This window comes from Eptatretus burgeri, chromosome 6 (assembly GCF_056783735.1).
Source record: "Eptatretus burgeri isolate ZD-2024b chromosome 6, Ebu_testis_v1, whole genome shotgun sequence".
NCBI lineage: Eukaryota > Metazoa > Chordata > Myxini > Myxiniformes > Myxinidae > Eptatretus > Eptatretus burgeri.
In genome coordinates, this window is record NC_140966.1 from 103,507,241 (window position 1) to 103,523,478 (window position 16,238).

At 51.6% G+C, this 16,238-nt stretch overlaps 1 protein-coding gene across 4 annotated transcripts in view; it reads right to left on the reverse strand.

Annotated features, from left to right (window-relative positions):
• Positions 1-16,238, reverse strand: part of LOC147025500 (uncharacterized) — a 186,633-nt gene that overhangs the window by 155,364 nt on the left and 15,031 nt on the right. For 3 of the 4 annotated variants that reach the window (XM_085886972.1, XM_085886973.1, XM_085886974.1), the window contains exon 2: positions 1,431-1,487. In XM_085886972.1, coding sequence (XP_085743098.1) covers positions 1,431-1,487 — 57 coding nt within the window. Of the gene's footprint in view, positions 1-1,430; positions 1,488-8,144; positions 8,216-16,238 lie in introns of all 4 variants that reach the window. The other variant, XM_085886971.1, reaches the window with a different exon arrangement.

Here is a 16,238-nt window from a genome sequence, read left to right on the forward strand (position 1 = left end):
TGCTGTCCTCTCTGTAAGCATCAAAAACGATATGGATCTCATCACAGTTGTGCCCAGCTTTGGTGACCATAGATGTCAAAGCAATAGCAAAGTCATGGAATGTCTTGACGGGCGGATCAAGCTTCTTTAAGGGGACCTTTCTCACCAAGGCCATGAAGTCGATAATGATGGCGTGGGTTTGTGAGGAGGTTTCTGGCCCTTTTTTATCTATTAGTGGGCACAGCTTCAGCAGCTCAGTCCCAAGTTGTGATTTGGTACTCTCCTTCAAGTAACCATCTTCGTCAACCAAGAAGAATGCAGAGTTGGTGATCTCATGCTTGAGTAGCTCCTCAACAGTGAACCCCCGGTGACTCCCATACTTAATAAACATGAGAGCTTTGAGTGTCTCATCTTTTGATGCCTGCTTTGGGAGCCAATTTCAAGGTGGTATTAGGGGACGTAAACTTGATTTTGCGAATAGTTGAGTGTATCGATATCGACCTATTTCTGAGTCGATCATCTATAAAATTAGCACAAGCAGTGCTGCCCTCCTTGATACAGCACAACAACTTGTCTACATTTACATTGGTCACAATTTCTCCAGTGAGAACATTCTTCAGTGCTACCTGGTCTTGTAGAGGACTGCACACCTTCAGGAGATACTCCTCTATGTCTTGCACCATCCCAACTATCTTAGTTGCAGTACTTGGGTTGAAGTCGTGGTGAAGTGAGAGTTGTCCTTCGACATCATCCTTCATCTTCAGGAGGTCAACGTACTGGTCTTTTTATGCTTGATAATTCCCCACAGAGCTACTGCTTCCTTCTTTCTGGTGACCCCAATTATCCCCCCACTCACTTTGGCAGACCGATTGTAGCACTACTCTAGCGCCTGGTCAAAGGGCACTCCACTACCTTTCTTGGTGGTGTTCATGACAAATCCACCATTCATGTCGGAGTTGTAGAGGAGTGGGAACTTCTCCTTCAGTTGATAGCAGTCCTGGATGGATAAGTCGTTCTCTCACTCTCTCTCTCTCCCTCTCTCTCTCTCCGGATCTTGTAGCACTGATGCTATGAATAAATCAAAAGCAGGCTGAGTGAGTGATAATAGGGTGCATAGAATGATAGACAATGGGGTACATAGATTTTAAAAAGGGCGTGGTCATTTTCGGGCTGTTCGTCCCAGATAGAGATTTTGGCACACATCCCAAGTTGTTCCTTAGGGTCATATTAGCCTAAAACAGTTGAGTTATCCTCTCCTAAATTAAGTGCATACATGTCTAAGCCAGGTCCTAGACAAAATATCTCAAAAAGCTATGGATGGGTTTGGATGAAACTTGATGGAAAGGTTTGGTGTGTGTGAAAAGGACTAATTGATTCAATGTACATAAAACCAACAAGCCTTCACAATTTAAATACAAAAGAGGTTTGGGTATATGGGTTTCATGACTTACCTTTTACATCTACAGACCCAAAAGCTTCAGCTTCACCCTTCACATTGCGTAGCATGTCTGTAAAACAGAGATCAGATGTTCAAATTGAAATTTTAACTATAACTGCCACTTTATAACTGCTGGCAGTGATGACCGGTTACCAAGACGTCCGGCTTTGATACAACACGGGACTGACGAGTTACCGACTGAGTAACACAAAGTGTTCAATCTATTTATTCCGTATGCAGTTCGCCCTTTTTTCCTGGGGACATTGTCGGTATCAATTGAATTGGCGTTTAAATTACCTGAACACGAAGCAATAAATGTGTGGGAAATGTCACCACGGGTCCACAGGGTAAACCGGAACTCCACCGAGTAATACTGTTACGAATTTGTAAGCCTTGTGCACACAGACAGACAGCCGTCCCCGTAGCTTAGTTATTTCGATAAGTACGTGTTTCTAGTTAGGGTCCCGTGCCTGGTCTGATGGGAATTAAATGTACAAGCGCTGCGAAGTTATTTTGATAGTTAGGATTTTTTACTACAACAACAACGCCAATAACAACACTCTGCTTGCGGCATTGTCCACGCGAGGCGTGCTCACGAAGCCTTTCATCTGGCCTGGCGCCAAATAAGGGTATGCGTCATTTTGCGCCCAATGAGCAACGCGCGCGCAAAGCCGAGGCGTTCTGCCAATGGGAAGCCAGCACGGGATACTGTAACTCAACTTCCTGTTGGAGGGGTGGTCCTTTTGCAAGAAGGCGGAGCCGTAACACGCGGTCCGCCCAATGAGAGCAGGCCACGATGAGCGGAACGCACCCAAGAAGGACAAGGAAAGAGAGAATAAATATTAGCGTCTGGTCTGCTGAGCGCGTAACGCATCTCTCTACGCTGAGCGCGGAACGCATCTCTCTACGCTGAGCGCGGAACGCATCTCTCGACGCTGCTCTGGTCTGCTGGAGCACGGGTCGCATCTCGACGCCAGTCTGGTTCGCTCATCTCGGCCAAACCGCACGAGGCGGGAAGGTCCATTTTTCTTTCTGGGGTCTGTGTGTGCGTGTGTGTGTCCATGGGGCCCCGTCTTTAAGTAGAAACTGGATAAGTGATTTTGCTGTACATTATTTGCATTTCATTTCTTATAATTGGATAACTCTGCTCCTTGCGTGCTCCCCACTGCACCCCATTATAAATAAATCCCCGGTTAAATCTTTCAGCTCGTTTCTGTGTTTCTTTCATTGGCTTAGCACGGTGCGTGTTGGGAAATTTTGGAAAAGGCAAATTCTACGTTTGGACCGACGGGACCTCGGTAACCATCCGCTCGGGTTACGCATGGGTCGAGCACGCATATGGCTCGTCCCGTACGAGTGCCGTCGAGAGTGTGAATCCTCGGTAGCTCGCCACGTGGGCCTCTAGGTATTTTGAAGTTTGGCAGATAACCCTGTCCCACGTGGTCGATTTATTGACGATTCACAGTCCTGTAAGGGACCCGTACCTTTCGGAGTTTTCCGAAAGGTACGATCTAGATTCTGGGTGATCGGTAGAGTCGACGCTACTGCTCCACCTAGCGGTTGTGCTCGTTGCCGATACCCGGCCCACAACAAATTGGTAGTCAGGAGTGCGATTCGGCCCCTCGGCCTCCGTAGAGAAATTCACGGGATTCGGATCAGGGGTGTAGGGAGCAACCCCTCCCGTTCCCCCAAAATACGAGCATTTTAAATTTTGTTCTCAACACGCAAAATGGCAAACCAAGACGAACTGAGGCAGGTGGGTATAAGTGTAGTGTTAGATGAACCCATGGTCCAGGACACCACCCCCATGCAAGAAGACGTGCCCCCGCAACCAAACTCAGAGTCCGTAAGGGGCGCAGCGGCGGCGTATGACCGCCCCCCCCCCGTCAAACTTCCCTCCCGACCCTTGGTGGATCCATGCCCGACCGAGGCGAATCGGCTCCGTCAGGAACATTTAACTTGGACCAGTTGGGGGAAATATTAATGCTGATGAGGGGTGATATGCAAACAATGAAGAGTGATATGTGGAGGATGGATGCGAATGCGCAAAGCATGGAAAACCGACTGAGGGGTGATATGCAAACGCTAAAGGGTGATATGCAAACACAGCGGGGTGAGATGCAGAGCATGTGGTTGAGTCTCCAGGCGGGGAAAGAGGCAATGAGGGCAAACTTGAAGGAGGTGAGTGGCGAAATGCGGACCGTGGGCGAGAAGATGGCGGCACCACGTGGCGGAGTGACCGAACCAACCAGAGGGAGTGCAAATGGTGTCGGGCCCGCGATGGAGACGGGTAGGTCGGGACGACGAGCGACGCTATATTTGATGGGGAGACGTGTAGGACGAGACAAGAGGGGGTGACAGAGAAATTAAACGAGGAGACAGAAACACAGGAATTAAAAGAAATAAGAGACAAAGGAGGAAACAGCAGAGACGAAAATCCAGGAGTCAGAAATAATAGAAGAGATACGAGAGATAGATCAGGTGATGGAGACGCAGACATCAAGAGAGGGGAACGAATTGGATGAGGAAAAAGACGAGCACACACAGGTAGAGCTAAGAGGGGCCAATGGGGTTGAGCTGGTGGAATGTTTCATGACCCGGTGCGAGCAGAAGGATAGCCTCCTTAAGGAACAGGGTGCGAAAATACACTCTCTCGAGGCAGATCGCTGCGAGGTGTGTCCGGTCGAGCCGTGCGAGGTTGAGGAGATGTCTGATGTGAAAGGGTACACGCGGAGCTTGGGGGGGTATGGAAATCCTGGGATTGCTTGTGGTAGCACGAATCCCAGATGTGATTGTCCCGGAGTGCATGGTAAAGTGTATGAGTGGTGCGAGTGTGTTGAAATGTGTGCAGAATATGAGTGTCATGGCGTGTGTGAGTGCATGCATGTAAATGGACGGACCGATCCAGATGGGAGACAGGTATAGCGAGCCGAATGGGCCGCTAGTAGTTATTTTGGTAACCGCGCCGGTCCCGCCGGTCGGCATTTCGCGAACGGCCCTCGCACATGCGTCTTCGTGGAGGGATTCCGGTGCGGGAACGTCCTGCGTTTTGAAAGAGACCCTCGCGCGGACGGTTAAAATGGTGGTGAGGGTTGTTTGAATTCGGCAAACAGGGGTCCCCATGCGAGCGCGTGTGCGGGCCATCACGTGCTGCATACCGTGTGTTCTGTTCACGGAACGCACGGAGCGGGTTTCCGGGACGATGCGCTCGTGCTGGCCTGCACGGCAAACCGCGCAGGTTCGGTGCGCAGGTGACCTCATCGGCACGGACCTCGCGGCGCGAGTTGTGGGTGAGCTGCACACGTTGGCTCGCGTGGGGCTCGGCTCGGCGTGGGGCTCGGGGAAAGCGAGCGATCGGTGTGATTGGCAGGGCGACAACAAGGCCTCGAGTATCGGCTATTGGAAGGGACGAGCGAGTGAGCCGTCGACCGTCACCATGGCGGTGCAAAAAAAAAAAAATCCTCGCTCCAAGCACACGGCCCGGCAGAGATGTGGCAAGAATCCTGTTCAGGCAAAAGAAGCACTAGTTAGCAAGATGGGTTTAGCTTAGATAGACCGGCCTCATGGGGGCAGGAGCTGTCCTCCATGGGGCCCATGGACTAGGTAGTGGGAATTTAGGTTAGATTTAGAATGGAAAATGGATTTCGGGAGACATGGAATGTGAAGTGGGGACGTAGATTAGCTACGTGGAGTTAAATGGAACGTGCATTAGTGTAAGGGATGACGAGGGAGCACAAGATAGTTAGGGGAACATAGGTCGAGTATGGAGTGAATGAAAAAATTGAAATGTGTGATGAATGAGTATGGGTCAGCGGGCCTGAGTGTGTGAATGGAGTGAATGTGGAATGCATGGTGCGAATGAATGAGTGGGGGGAGGAGTGATTCCCACCCAAGTGACCCCGGGGTCAGTGTAATATCAGTTAGTTGGTTAGTCAAATTTACCAAAAGGAGGTCGTTTTGTTGTTGGTGTGGGAAGAAGGCTTGATACCTTTTGAAGGGTGCAGGAATCCATGGACTGGCTGGGAGCGTGGCTGTTGAAAGGTGAGTATCGAATAGAGGGCACCCCGGGCACCGGACAGTCAGCCAGAGTAGGCCAAGGGTCCAAGGGACCGGGATAGTGGAGCGGCCACGGGCGACCCTCGGAAAGGGACCCAAAGCGCCAAAATGCCACGTGGGCATCGGTGGGGGGCAATGCTGGGAAGGGCAACCCCCCACGTTCATCGGGAGCAGGTTGGCTCAGAGACAGCCTCAGGGCCCGGGGGTGCCGTAGTTTGAGATTCGGTAGAGGGGGAATCCCTGCCATGTGGCCACGCTGCCCAGCCATTAAATTGTGCCATTAAATTTAAACATTAAATAGTCTTAAAATTAAAATTCTGTCAAAAGTGTTTGCGACCCGTCTAAAGGAAGTCATCCCTTTCTTTATTGATACTGGTCATATTGTATTGCAGAACATTCTATTTATGATAATATATTTTTGGTGAGAGACTTAATCTGTGTCAGTTGAACTACATGTCCCGGTTTTGGATTGTTACTTTTAGATCAAGAAAAAGTTTTTGACCGTATTAACCATTCTTTTTTAACCTCCGCCATCGAAGATGGACGGAGGTTACTGTTTTCACCCCTGTCTGTTTGTTTGTTTGTTTGTTTGTGAACAGTATTACGGAAAAACTCCTGGATGGATTTCGACGAAACTTGGTGGGGGGGGGGGGGGTTAGGTATGGTCCAAGGATCATGCCATTAGATTTTGGACTTGGTCCAAAGTCCAATATGGCCGCCATTTTGAAAAAATATTTGAATTTTTGTTTTTGCATTTCTACATGTTTTAAGTGATTTCCAACCCCCCAAAAAAAATTTGTTAAAGACAAAAAAAAAAAAAATTTGCAACTTTTTTTCAAAAAAATTGATTTTATTTGAAAAATATTTAAATTTTTGTTTTTGCATTTCTACATGTTTTAAGTGATTTCCAACCCCCCCCCACCAAAAAAAATTTGTTAGAGAAAAAAAATTTTGCCACTTTTTTTTCAAAAAAATTTCGATTTTATTTTTTTGCCATTTCTACATGCATGTCGATCTAGTTTAGTTTATTCAATCGTGGTTCAGTCGAGTCTGATCCGTTTTGACCTACAATGAATAGGATATCAGGTTCACTTAAGTGACCCAGTAGTATTGGCGGCGGAGGTTTTGCACTCTACCGAGTGCTCCCCCTCTAGTTGATTGCTAACAGCCCCATTGCTGAAGAACAGGGTTTGGGGGAAAATGTATTTCTTATGTTAAGTTATTGTACAAAAATGCATCTTGTCTGCTGAAGGTTAATAATAGTCTTTGTCACCTTTTCCCCTTTCAGCAAGGCATCCGTCAGCGCTGTGCACTATCAGGTATGTTCTCCAATCTATCCGTTGAACCTTTATTAGCTCTACTCCGCACCTCAGTGTTAGGAATCTCTTTCAAAATACTCCAAAGTAGTCGTATCAGCTAAGGGTGATTATATTTGTGTTGCTGTTACGAATCAAAAATATGTTTTTGAGGTCTCTCGTTGTCTTACCCAGTTTGAGCTCACTTCGACTGCAAGGGTTAATTGGAATAAAAGTGTAGCTTTTTGGGTGAGCCTCAGATCACCTTCCTAGTCTCTGTCTGTTTTACCAGGAGGAATGCAGTTGAACTGTTTTGAATGCCTGTTTTGAATGCAGTGAGGGGTTAAAGTATTTCGGTTTATTCTTAGGAATAGAAGCGCACGAAAAAAAAAAAAATCGGGAAGGCTTCCTGGAAAAAATGAAATTGAAACTGGCAAGGTGGAAAAGAATGCACCACCTTCTTTCGCTTAAGACACGGGTGACAATCATAAACAACCTGGTGGTTCCATTTATTTGGCATAAAGTTATCCCACTCGAGCCTCCTAGATACTTGGTCACATGCATTCAGAGGGTTCTGACTGATTTTTTTTCTGGGGTGGCCACCATTGGCTGGGCCCAGACGTGGTCTGCAGACCCTGAAATGTGGGTGGTCAAAATCTGATGCATATCCCAAGTCGGATAATGGCGTTTCGGATTTTGACGATAAAGCGCTTACTGTACAGTGAGTGTGTTCGTTGGTGGCCTCTCACAAACACCTGGCTGCATAAAGCAGAAGGTCTGTAATATGACCGTGAACTCTTCCTCATCGACCTGCAACACGTTGACATGTCTCAGCTCCCCAGTTTTCATCAGAGCCTTTTGAATGCTTGGCAAGTCCGAGGATTGCAATGTTTAGAGGTATCATACGATGCTCAAAAGTTTGTACAATGTACATGGGCCATTAGTTCAGAATCCTTTATTCTCAGGAATTTCAACCTCCAGGTCGTTTATGCATTGTTTCACCAGTGTTGGAATAAACAGAGTGCGAGACCTGTTGAAGCCATCCTTAGACGCCTGGCTACCTACTAGCTCACTTTCCTCAAAAATTGGGGTTCATTCTGCTAGAATAGTGGAAAATGTCTTGAAAGCAGTAATTCAAACCTTTCGTAGACTAAACATCGGGTGGACTGAGGTGGATGAAGTGGTAGACTCACGTCTCTATTTCCCTGAAGTTCAAATTGCTTCAAAAAACACAAGGGGGTGTGTTTTCCTGAAATTTTGAGTAAATCGGCATGTTTCACGTCATGGGAAAAAGGACAATCTACAAGATATGTCTAGAAGCGTGTATACCTGGTTTTACAAAACTGTTTAAAAAAACCGGTGGAATGAGACCTTACCTGCTGGAGCTTTCTTCACTCTAGTTTGGAATAAGATGTATCGTTCTCCAACTCTTGGACGAACGGGAGATCTGAATTGGAGACGAGCGCATCAAGCCCTGGTTACACATATATTACTTCATAAGTTTAACTCTTCTGTGCCGATGTTTTGTCCCTTTTGTGATTTAACTGAAAATGTGGCCCATGCTTTCATTGAATGTAAGAGATTGGTACCCCTCTTTCTCTTCCTTCAACAGTTATTCTATAAATTTTACACCGCTCCCTCCCAATTCCATATCCAGGCGATGCATGACGCCATTGCCGGATGCCGAAGGAAGGGAGTACTCAGTTTTCACTCCGTTTGTTTTCTTGTTTGTTTGTTTGTCCGGGCAACATCTCAGCCATCCTTTGATCTCAGAAGATGAAATTTGGGGGCAAAAGTGAAGATGTGCTTTGGCAATAAAAGTATTTTCTATTAAATAATTGCTTCATAATAATTATCTATTTATTCATTACTTATTTATTTTATTTCTCATCCTGGCAATATCTCAGGCACGTTTTGAGCTTGGAAGCTAATATTTGGATATGACAGTGACCAAGTGATTTGGCTATAATAGTCCATGAGGCCGACCACTGTCGGTACCAAATTAGTGCCCAGTTGTGTTTGGTATCATTGGAAAGCTTATGACCTCTATGTTGTGGAAATGCATGATAGCAAGCAAAATAGAGTAGCTGAAGTGTTTAATTAGCCAAATTCAAAATGACCGACGCTGAATTCCTGTTGTTTTTCAATATTTGAGAAAATTTTAATCCACATGGCAGAATATGCATATGTAGCTGCATATTTCATAACTATGATGTTTTATACACTACTTGAAATCGATAAAGTAAATTGAAACTCTTTCAAAATGTAAAATCCAACATTCCGCAAATACAAAAAGTGTCATAACTTTGGAAATAGTCCACATAAAGGAGTGATTTCTACATATATATATTGTTGTGGTTGACGAAATTCGCAAACCACCATTCAGGTCCCTTAGGTGAGATATCTCTGTAAGTATATGTGTAGTTAGGCCCAAAGCCGTTGTTTAGAGGGAATAAATGTCATTCATGCGGGCTGCGACCCTTTTAGATAGCCGTTTTTCTTTTACTATCTTTATTTTGGACCAGCCGCCATTACTACCATTACTACCACCACCAACCACGTCTCAACAGCCATCACACAATAACCACCAACCGCAACGCCGCTTCACAACCACAGCCACGACCCTTGCCGTCACATCTCGCTCTCGCAACCATCGCATCACTGCCATTCCCGCGCCGCTTGTGGACACCGATCCTGGACTCGTGCGGGGCGCGCGCCGAGCGGCGGGTACAAAAACACCAGCCTTTCCGAAGAAATCGGATCAAAAACGATTCACGCCCACTTCTGTTCCGTCCTATCAGTGAGCATGGGGCGATTTGGCCCTGCCTCCAGGTGCGTCGGAGTATAATCGCTATATGCAGATTCGTGGATCAAAAAGCATTCACGCCCACTTTTCCTCTGTCCAATGGGGAGCCAGCCAGAGGTGAAGGGTCGGAGGTGAAGGGTCGAAGGTGAAGGAGCGAAGCCCCGGGGGCTATAAAGGGCCGCGTTCGCTCGCCGAAAAGGCAGTAGTTGAGTCAGTCAAGGAGAGTTGAGAAGAGTGGAGAGTGGGAGAGTTGGAGAGGTGGCGGCGGCGAAGGCAGTCGAGAGGGCGCTCGTGTCAGAGTCGGGGAGCTGCGGAGAGGGGAGGCCGGTAACGCGACCGAGGTCACGGTGGAGACGCTCGTCGCGGGACCCGAGCCAGCGAGATATCCTCATTCCCCCGAGCATCAACAACCCCCTCCTGTTTCCCCCCGCGCTGAGATAGTGTGAGAAGGGGGCCCCGTTCCCACCCCATTCCAGACACTGTCCGCGAGGCCCGCGGAGTCGGGGCGCCACCGCCATTTTGCGGCTCATCACCAGACGGGTAGGCTCGACGCGGTCTCGGCCCCAGGCCCGTCTGCCCCCTCATAGTGGAGGGTGGTCCCTTTTTCTTTTGCTTTGAGTATATGTGTTGTCGGCGCCGTCTGTGAAGTAAAACTGTATAAGTGTTGCCGTGTGCTCGGTAGTCAGTAGTAGATCTGCAGTGTGTTTTTCTTCTTTTACATTTGCTTTTTGTGCATTATTGTGGTGTTTCTTCTTTTGTTACATTTGCTTTTGGTGTATAATTGTATATGTGTGCTTTCCGTGTGCCGCGGAATAAATGTGCTTTATGTTGAACTGTTTTTCCCGTTTCGCTTCGTCTTTTCCTTTATTGAATCTCCATCTTACTTCACGTAAAGGGTTGGTCGTGGGCTAAATACGCCCAATAATTAATCGAACCGTCGAGGTTGACGATAACACCGCTCGGTTATCCCGATAGTACGGAACGGGTCGCTTAAAGTGGCCCGTGTCCGAAGTCGACCTGTGGCGAGGTGCGATCGCCCGGTCTACCCTCCGTGTGGGTACTTCGGTAGGTCGAATTTGGCGAGCAACCCTATCCCACGCGGGGGGCCGCGATTCGAGTTATGTGGCCGCTCGCAAGCCGGCGGGCGCGAATCCGCAACAATATATATATATATATATATATATATATATATATATATATATATATATATATATATATATATATATATATATATATATATATATATATATATATATATATATATATATATGGATTCCATTAAAACCTTACTTGATGTAATCAAACCCTTCCTTGTCATGCAGCAAAACAAGTGGAATACATCAAAATGAAAAAGCGATATTAGTGTCTTGTGTTATGTTTAAGAATATTTAGTATAGGTGTTAGTATTCAGTGGCTGATCCATCTATTGATGAAATTTGATACTCAATAGGCTTACCAGAACTTGGCCATCACTTGTCTGGTAATCTATACAGGGAATTCCTTACAGTTTGGAGTATAAGTGATGATTCACTCCATCGTTTTGAGTTGTGGCCTTATCCCTGAGCATTTTTATGGTGGTGGTGGTCGTCGTATGGCAGCTTAGCTGCCGGGGTAGCCATCATTTCTTGAAGCGTGACTGTGTCGCTGATGCAGTGCCCCTCAACCAGTACACACACTGGAACTGGTACTCATTTCGCCGACCTCCGAAGGATGACAGGCTGAGTCAACCCCCGGTGTATTAATTCAGTGGCCGACGGGGCTTGAACTCAGGACCCGAGGATCCCAAGCCGCCACCCTAACCACTGAGCCAACACCAGGCTATTTGGAACCGGGTAATCATGCCAGCAATTATAAAGCGACAGTTCTAATTATATCTCTTTTAAATTATGTAACACACCAGAACACAAACACCACACAAAACACAAGTCCTGGCAAGGGTCTGCAATCTCTGCTCTTTTTCTCGTTTTGGGTTTTGATACCTTCATAATAAAAGTATACAAAAGTTTCTCCCCCACCTCTCTCCTTCCCTTCCTCTCCCCTCTCTCCCTTTCGCCTCCACTCTCCCTGCCCCCCTCCTCTCTCTCCCCTCACCCCCACCCTCTCTTTCTCTCCCTCCCCCTCCTCCCCTCTCTTTTCTCTCCCTCCCCCTCCCCTCTCTTTCTCTCCCTCCCTCCTCCCCTCTCTTTCTCTCCCTCCCCTCCCCTCTCTTTCTCTCCCTCCCCTCCCCTCTCTTTCTCTCCCTCCCCCTCCCCTCTTTCTCTCCCTCCCCTCCCCTCTCTTTCTCTCCCTCCCCTCCCCTCTCTTTCTCTCCCTCCCCTCCCCTCTCTTTCTCTCCCTCCCCCTCCCCTCTCTTTCTCTCCCTCCCTCCCCTCTCTTTCTCTCCCTCCCCTCCCTCTCTTTCTCTCCCTCCCCTCCCCTCTCTTTCTCTCCCTCCCCCCTCCCCTCTCTTTCTCTCCCTCCCCCTCCCCTCTCTTTCTCTCCCTCCCCCTCCCCTCTCTTTCTCTCCCTCCCCCTCCCCTCTCTTTCTCTCCCTCCCCCTCCCCTCTCTTTCTCTCCCTCCCCTCCCCTCTCTTTCTCTCCCTCCCTCCCCTCTCTCTTTCTCTCCCTCCCCCTCCCTCTCTTTCTCTCCCTCCCTCCTCCCCTCTCTTTCTCTCCCTCCCTCCCCTCTCTTTCTCTCCCTCCCCTCCCCTCTCTTTCTCTCCCTCCCCCTCCCCTCTCTTTCTCTCCCTCCCCTCCCCTCTCTCTTTCTCTCCCTCCCCTCCCCTCTCTTTCTCTCCCTCCCCCTCCCCTCTCTTTCTCTCCCTCCCTCCCTCTCTTTCTCTCCCTCCCCTCCCTCTCTTTCTCTCCCTCCCCTCCCCTCTCTTTCTCTCCCTCCCCCTCCCCTCTCTTTCTCTCCCTCCCCTCTCTCTCTTTCTCTCCCTCCCCCTCCCCTCTCTTTCTCTCCCTCCCCTCCCTCTCTTTCTCTCCCTCCCCCCTCTCTTTTCTCTCCCTCCCTCCTCCTCTCTTTCTCTCCCTCCCCCTCCCCTCTCTTTCTCTCCCTCCCTCCCCTCTCTTTTCTCTCCCTCCCCCTCCCCTCTCTTTCTCTCCCTCCCCCTCCCCTCTCTTTCTCTCCCTCCCCCTCCCCTCTCTTTCTCTCCCTCCCCTCCCCTCTCTTTCTCTCCCTCCCTCCTCCCCTCTCTTTCTCTCCCTCCCCTCCCCTCTCTTTCTCTCCCTCCCCTCCCCTCTCTTTCTCTCCCTCCCCTCCTCTCTTTCTCTCCCTCCCCCTCCCCTCTCTTTCTCTCCCTCCCCTCCCTCCCCTCTCTTTCTCTCCCTCCCCCTCCCCTCTCTTTCTCTCCCTCCCCCTCCCCTCTCTTTCTCTCCCTCCCCTCCCCCTCCCCTCTCTTTCTCTCCCTCCCCTCTCTTTCTCTCCCTCCCCTCTCTTTCTCTCCCTCCCCTCTCTTTCTCTCCCTCCCCTCTCTTTCTCTCCCTCCCCCTCCCTCTCTTTCTCTCCCTCCCCCTCCCTCTCTTTCTCTCCCTCCCCCTCCCTCTCTTTCTCTCCCTCCCCCTCCCTCTCTTTCTCTCCCTCCCCTTCCCCTCTCTTTCTCTCCCTCCCCTCTCTTTCTCTCCCTCCCCTCTCTTTCTCTCCCTCCCCTCTCTTTCGCTCCCTCCCCTCTCTTTCTCTCCCTCTCCTCTCTTTCTCTCCCTCTCCTCTCTTTCTCTCCCTCCCTCCTCCCCTCTCTTTCTCTCCCTCCCCTCCCCTCTCTTTCTCTCCCTCCCTCCTCCCTCTCTTTCTCTCCCTCCCCTCCCCTCTCTTTCTCTCCCTCCCCTCCCCTCTCTTTCTCTCCCTCCCCTCCCTCTCTTTCTCTCCTCTCCCTCCCTCTCTTTCTCTCCCTCCCCTCCCCTCTCTTTCTCTCCCTCCCCCTCCCCTCTCTCTTTCTCTCCCTCCCCTCCCCTCTCTTTCTCTCCCTCCCCTCCCCTCTCTTTCTCTCCCTCCCCCTCTTTCTCTCCCTCACCCTCCCCTCTCTTTCTCTCCCTCCCCTCTCTTTCTCTCCCTCCCCCTCCCCTCTCTTTATCTCCCTCCCTCCTCTCTTTCTCGCCCTCCCCCTTCCCTTCTCTTTATCTCCCTCCCTCCTCTCTTTCTCGCCCTCCCCCTTCCCTTCCTTTCTCTCCCTCCCCTCACTCCTCTTTCTCTTCCTCCCCCTTCTCTCCTTCCCTTCCTCCCTCCCTCACCCCTCTCTCTCCCCTCACCCCCTCTTCCTCCCTCTTTCCCTCTCTCTCCATCCCCTCTCTCTGTCTGTTCACTCACTCCCTCTCCCCCACCCCTCTCTCCTTCCCTCTGTCCCTCTCTCCCATGCTCACCCCTTCCTCTCACCCCTCTCTTCCTCTCTCCCCCTCCCACCCCTCCATCCTTCCCACCCTCTCTCCCCTCCCTCCTTCCCATCCTCTCCCCTCCCTCCTTCCCTCACCCTCTCTCCCCTCCCTCACCCTCTCTCCCCTCCCTCCTTCCCTCACCCTCTCTCCCCTCCCTCCTTCCCTCACCCTCTCTCCCTCCCTCCTTCCCTCACCCTCTCTCTCCTTCCCTCACCCCCTCTCTCTGTCCCCTCACTCCCTCTCCCCCACCCTCTCTTTCTCTCCCTCCCCCTTCCCTGTCTTTCTCTCCCTCCCCACTCCCTCTCCTTACACCCTCCCTCTCTTTCTCACCCTCCCCTCCCTTTCTCCCCCTCCCTCTCTTTCTCACCCTCCCCTCCCTCTCTTTCTAACCTTCCCATCCTCACCCCTCCCACCCTCACCCCTCTTTCTCTCCCCTCCCACCCTCACCCCTCTTTCTCTCCCCCCTCTTCCTCTCCCTCACCCCCTCTCTCCCACCCTCACCCCTCTTTCCCACCCTCACCCCTCTTTCTCTCCCTCACCCCCTCTCTCCCACCCTCGACCCTCTCTCACCCCTCTCCCTTCCTCCCTCCTCACCCCTCTCTCTGGCCCCTCACTCCCTCTTCCCCACCCCTTCCCTCTCTTTCTCTCCCTCCCCTATCTTTCCCTCCCTCCTCCCTCCCCTCTCTTTCTCTCCCTCCCCTCTCTTTCTCTCCCTCCCCTCTCTTTCTCTCCCTCCCCTCCCCTCTCTTTCTCTCCCTCCCTCCCCCTCCCCTCTCTTTCTCTCCCTCCCCCTCCCCTCTCTTTCTCTCCCTCCCCCTCCCCTCTCTTTATCTCCCTCCCTCCTCTCTTTCTCGCCCTCCCCCTTCCCTTCCTTTCTCTCCCTCCCCCTCACTCCTCTCTTTCTATCCCTCCCTCTTCTCTCCCTCCCTCCTCTCTCCCTGCCACCCTCACCCCTCTCTCCCACCCTCAACCCTCTCTCCCAACCTCACATCTTCACCCCTCTCTCCCACTCTCCCATCCTCACCCCTCTCTCCTACCCTCACCCCTCTCCCATCCTCACCTCCTCTCTCCCACCCTCACCCCTCTTGACCCCCTGTCTCCCACCCACCCTCACCCCTCTCTCCCACCCACCCTCACCCCTCTCTCCCACCCACCCTCCCATCCTCTCTCTCCCCCCACCCTCCCATCCTCTCTCTCCCCCCACCCACCCTCCCATCCTCTCTCTCCCCCCCACCCACCCTCCCATCCTCTCTCTCCCCCCACCCACCCTCCCATCCTCTCTCTCCCCCCCACCCACCCTCCCATCCTCTCTCCCCCCCCACCCACCCTCCCATCCTCTCTCTCCCCCCACCCACCCTCCCATCCTCTCTCTCCCCCCACCCACCCTCCCATCCTCTCTCTCCCCCCCACCCACCCTCCCATCCTCTCTCTCCCCCACCCACCCTCCCATCCTCTCTCTCCCCCCACCCACCCTCCCATCCTCTCTCTCCCCCCACCCACCCTCCCATCCTCTCTCTCCCCCCACCCACCCTCCCATCCTCTCTCTCCCCCCACCCACCCTCCCATCCTCTCTCTCCCCACCCACCCTCCCATCCTCTCTCTCCACCCACCCACCCTCCCATCCTCTCTCTCCCCCCACCCACCCTCCCATCCTCTCTCTCCCCCACCCACCCTCCCATCCTCTCTCTCCCACCCACCCACCCTCCCATCCTCTCTCTCCCCCACCCACCCTCCCATCCTCTCTCTCCCACCCACCCACCCTCCCATCCTCTCTCTCCCACCCACCCACCCTCCCATCCTCTCTCTCCCACCCACCCACCCTCCCATCCTCTCTCTCCCTCCCACCCACCCATCCTCTCTCTCCCTCCCACCCACCCACCCATCCTCTCTCTCCCTCCCACCCACCCTCCCATCCTCTCTCTCCCTCCCACCCACCCTCCCATCCTCTCTCTCCCTCCCACCCACCCTCCCATCCTCTCTCTCCCTCCCACCCACCCTCCCATCCTCTCTCTCCCTCCCACCCACCCTCCCATCCTCTCTCTCCCTCCCACCCACCCTCCCATCCTCTCTCTCCCTCCCACCCTCCCATCCTCTCTCTCCCTCCCACCCACCCTCCCATCCTCTCTCTCCCTCCCACCCACCCTCCCATCCTCTCTCTCCCTCCCACCCACCCACCCACCCTCCCTCTCCCTGCCACCCACCCTCCCATCCTCTCTCTCCCTCCCACCTACCCTCCCATCCTCTCTCTCCCTCCCATCCTCTCTCTCCCCTACCCTCCCATCCTCTCTCTCCCCTAAACATCCCCATCAGCGAA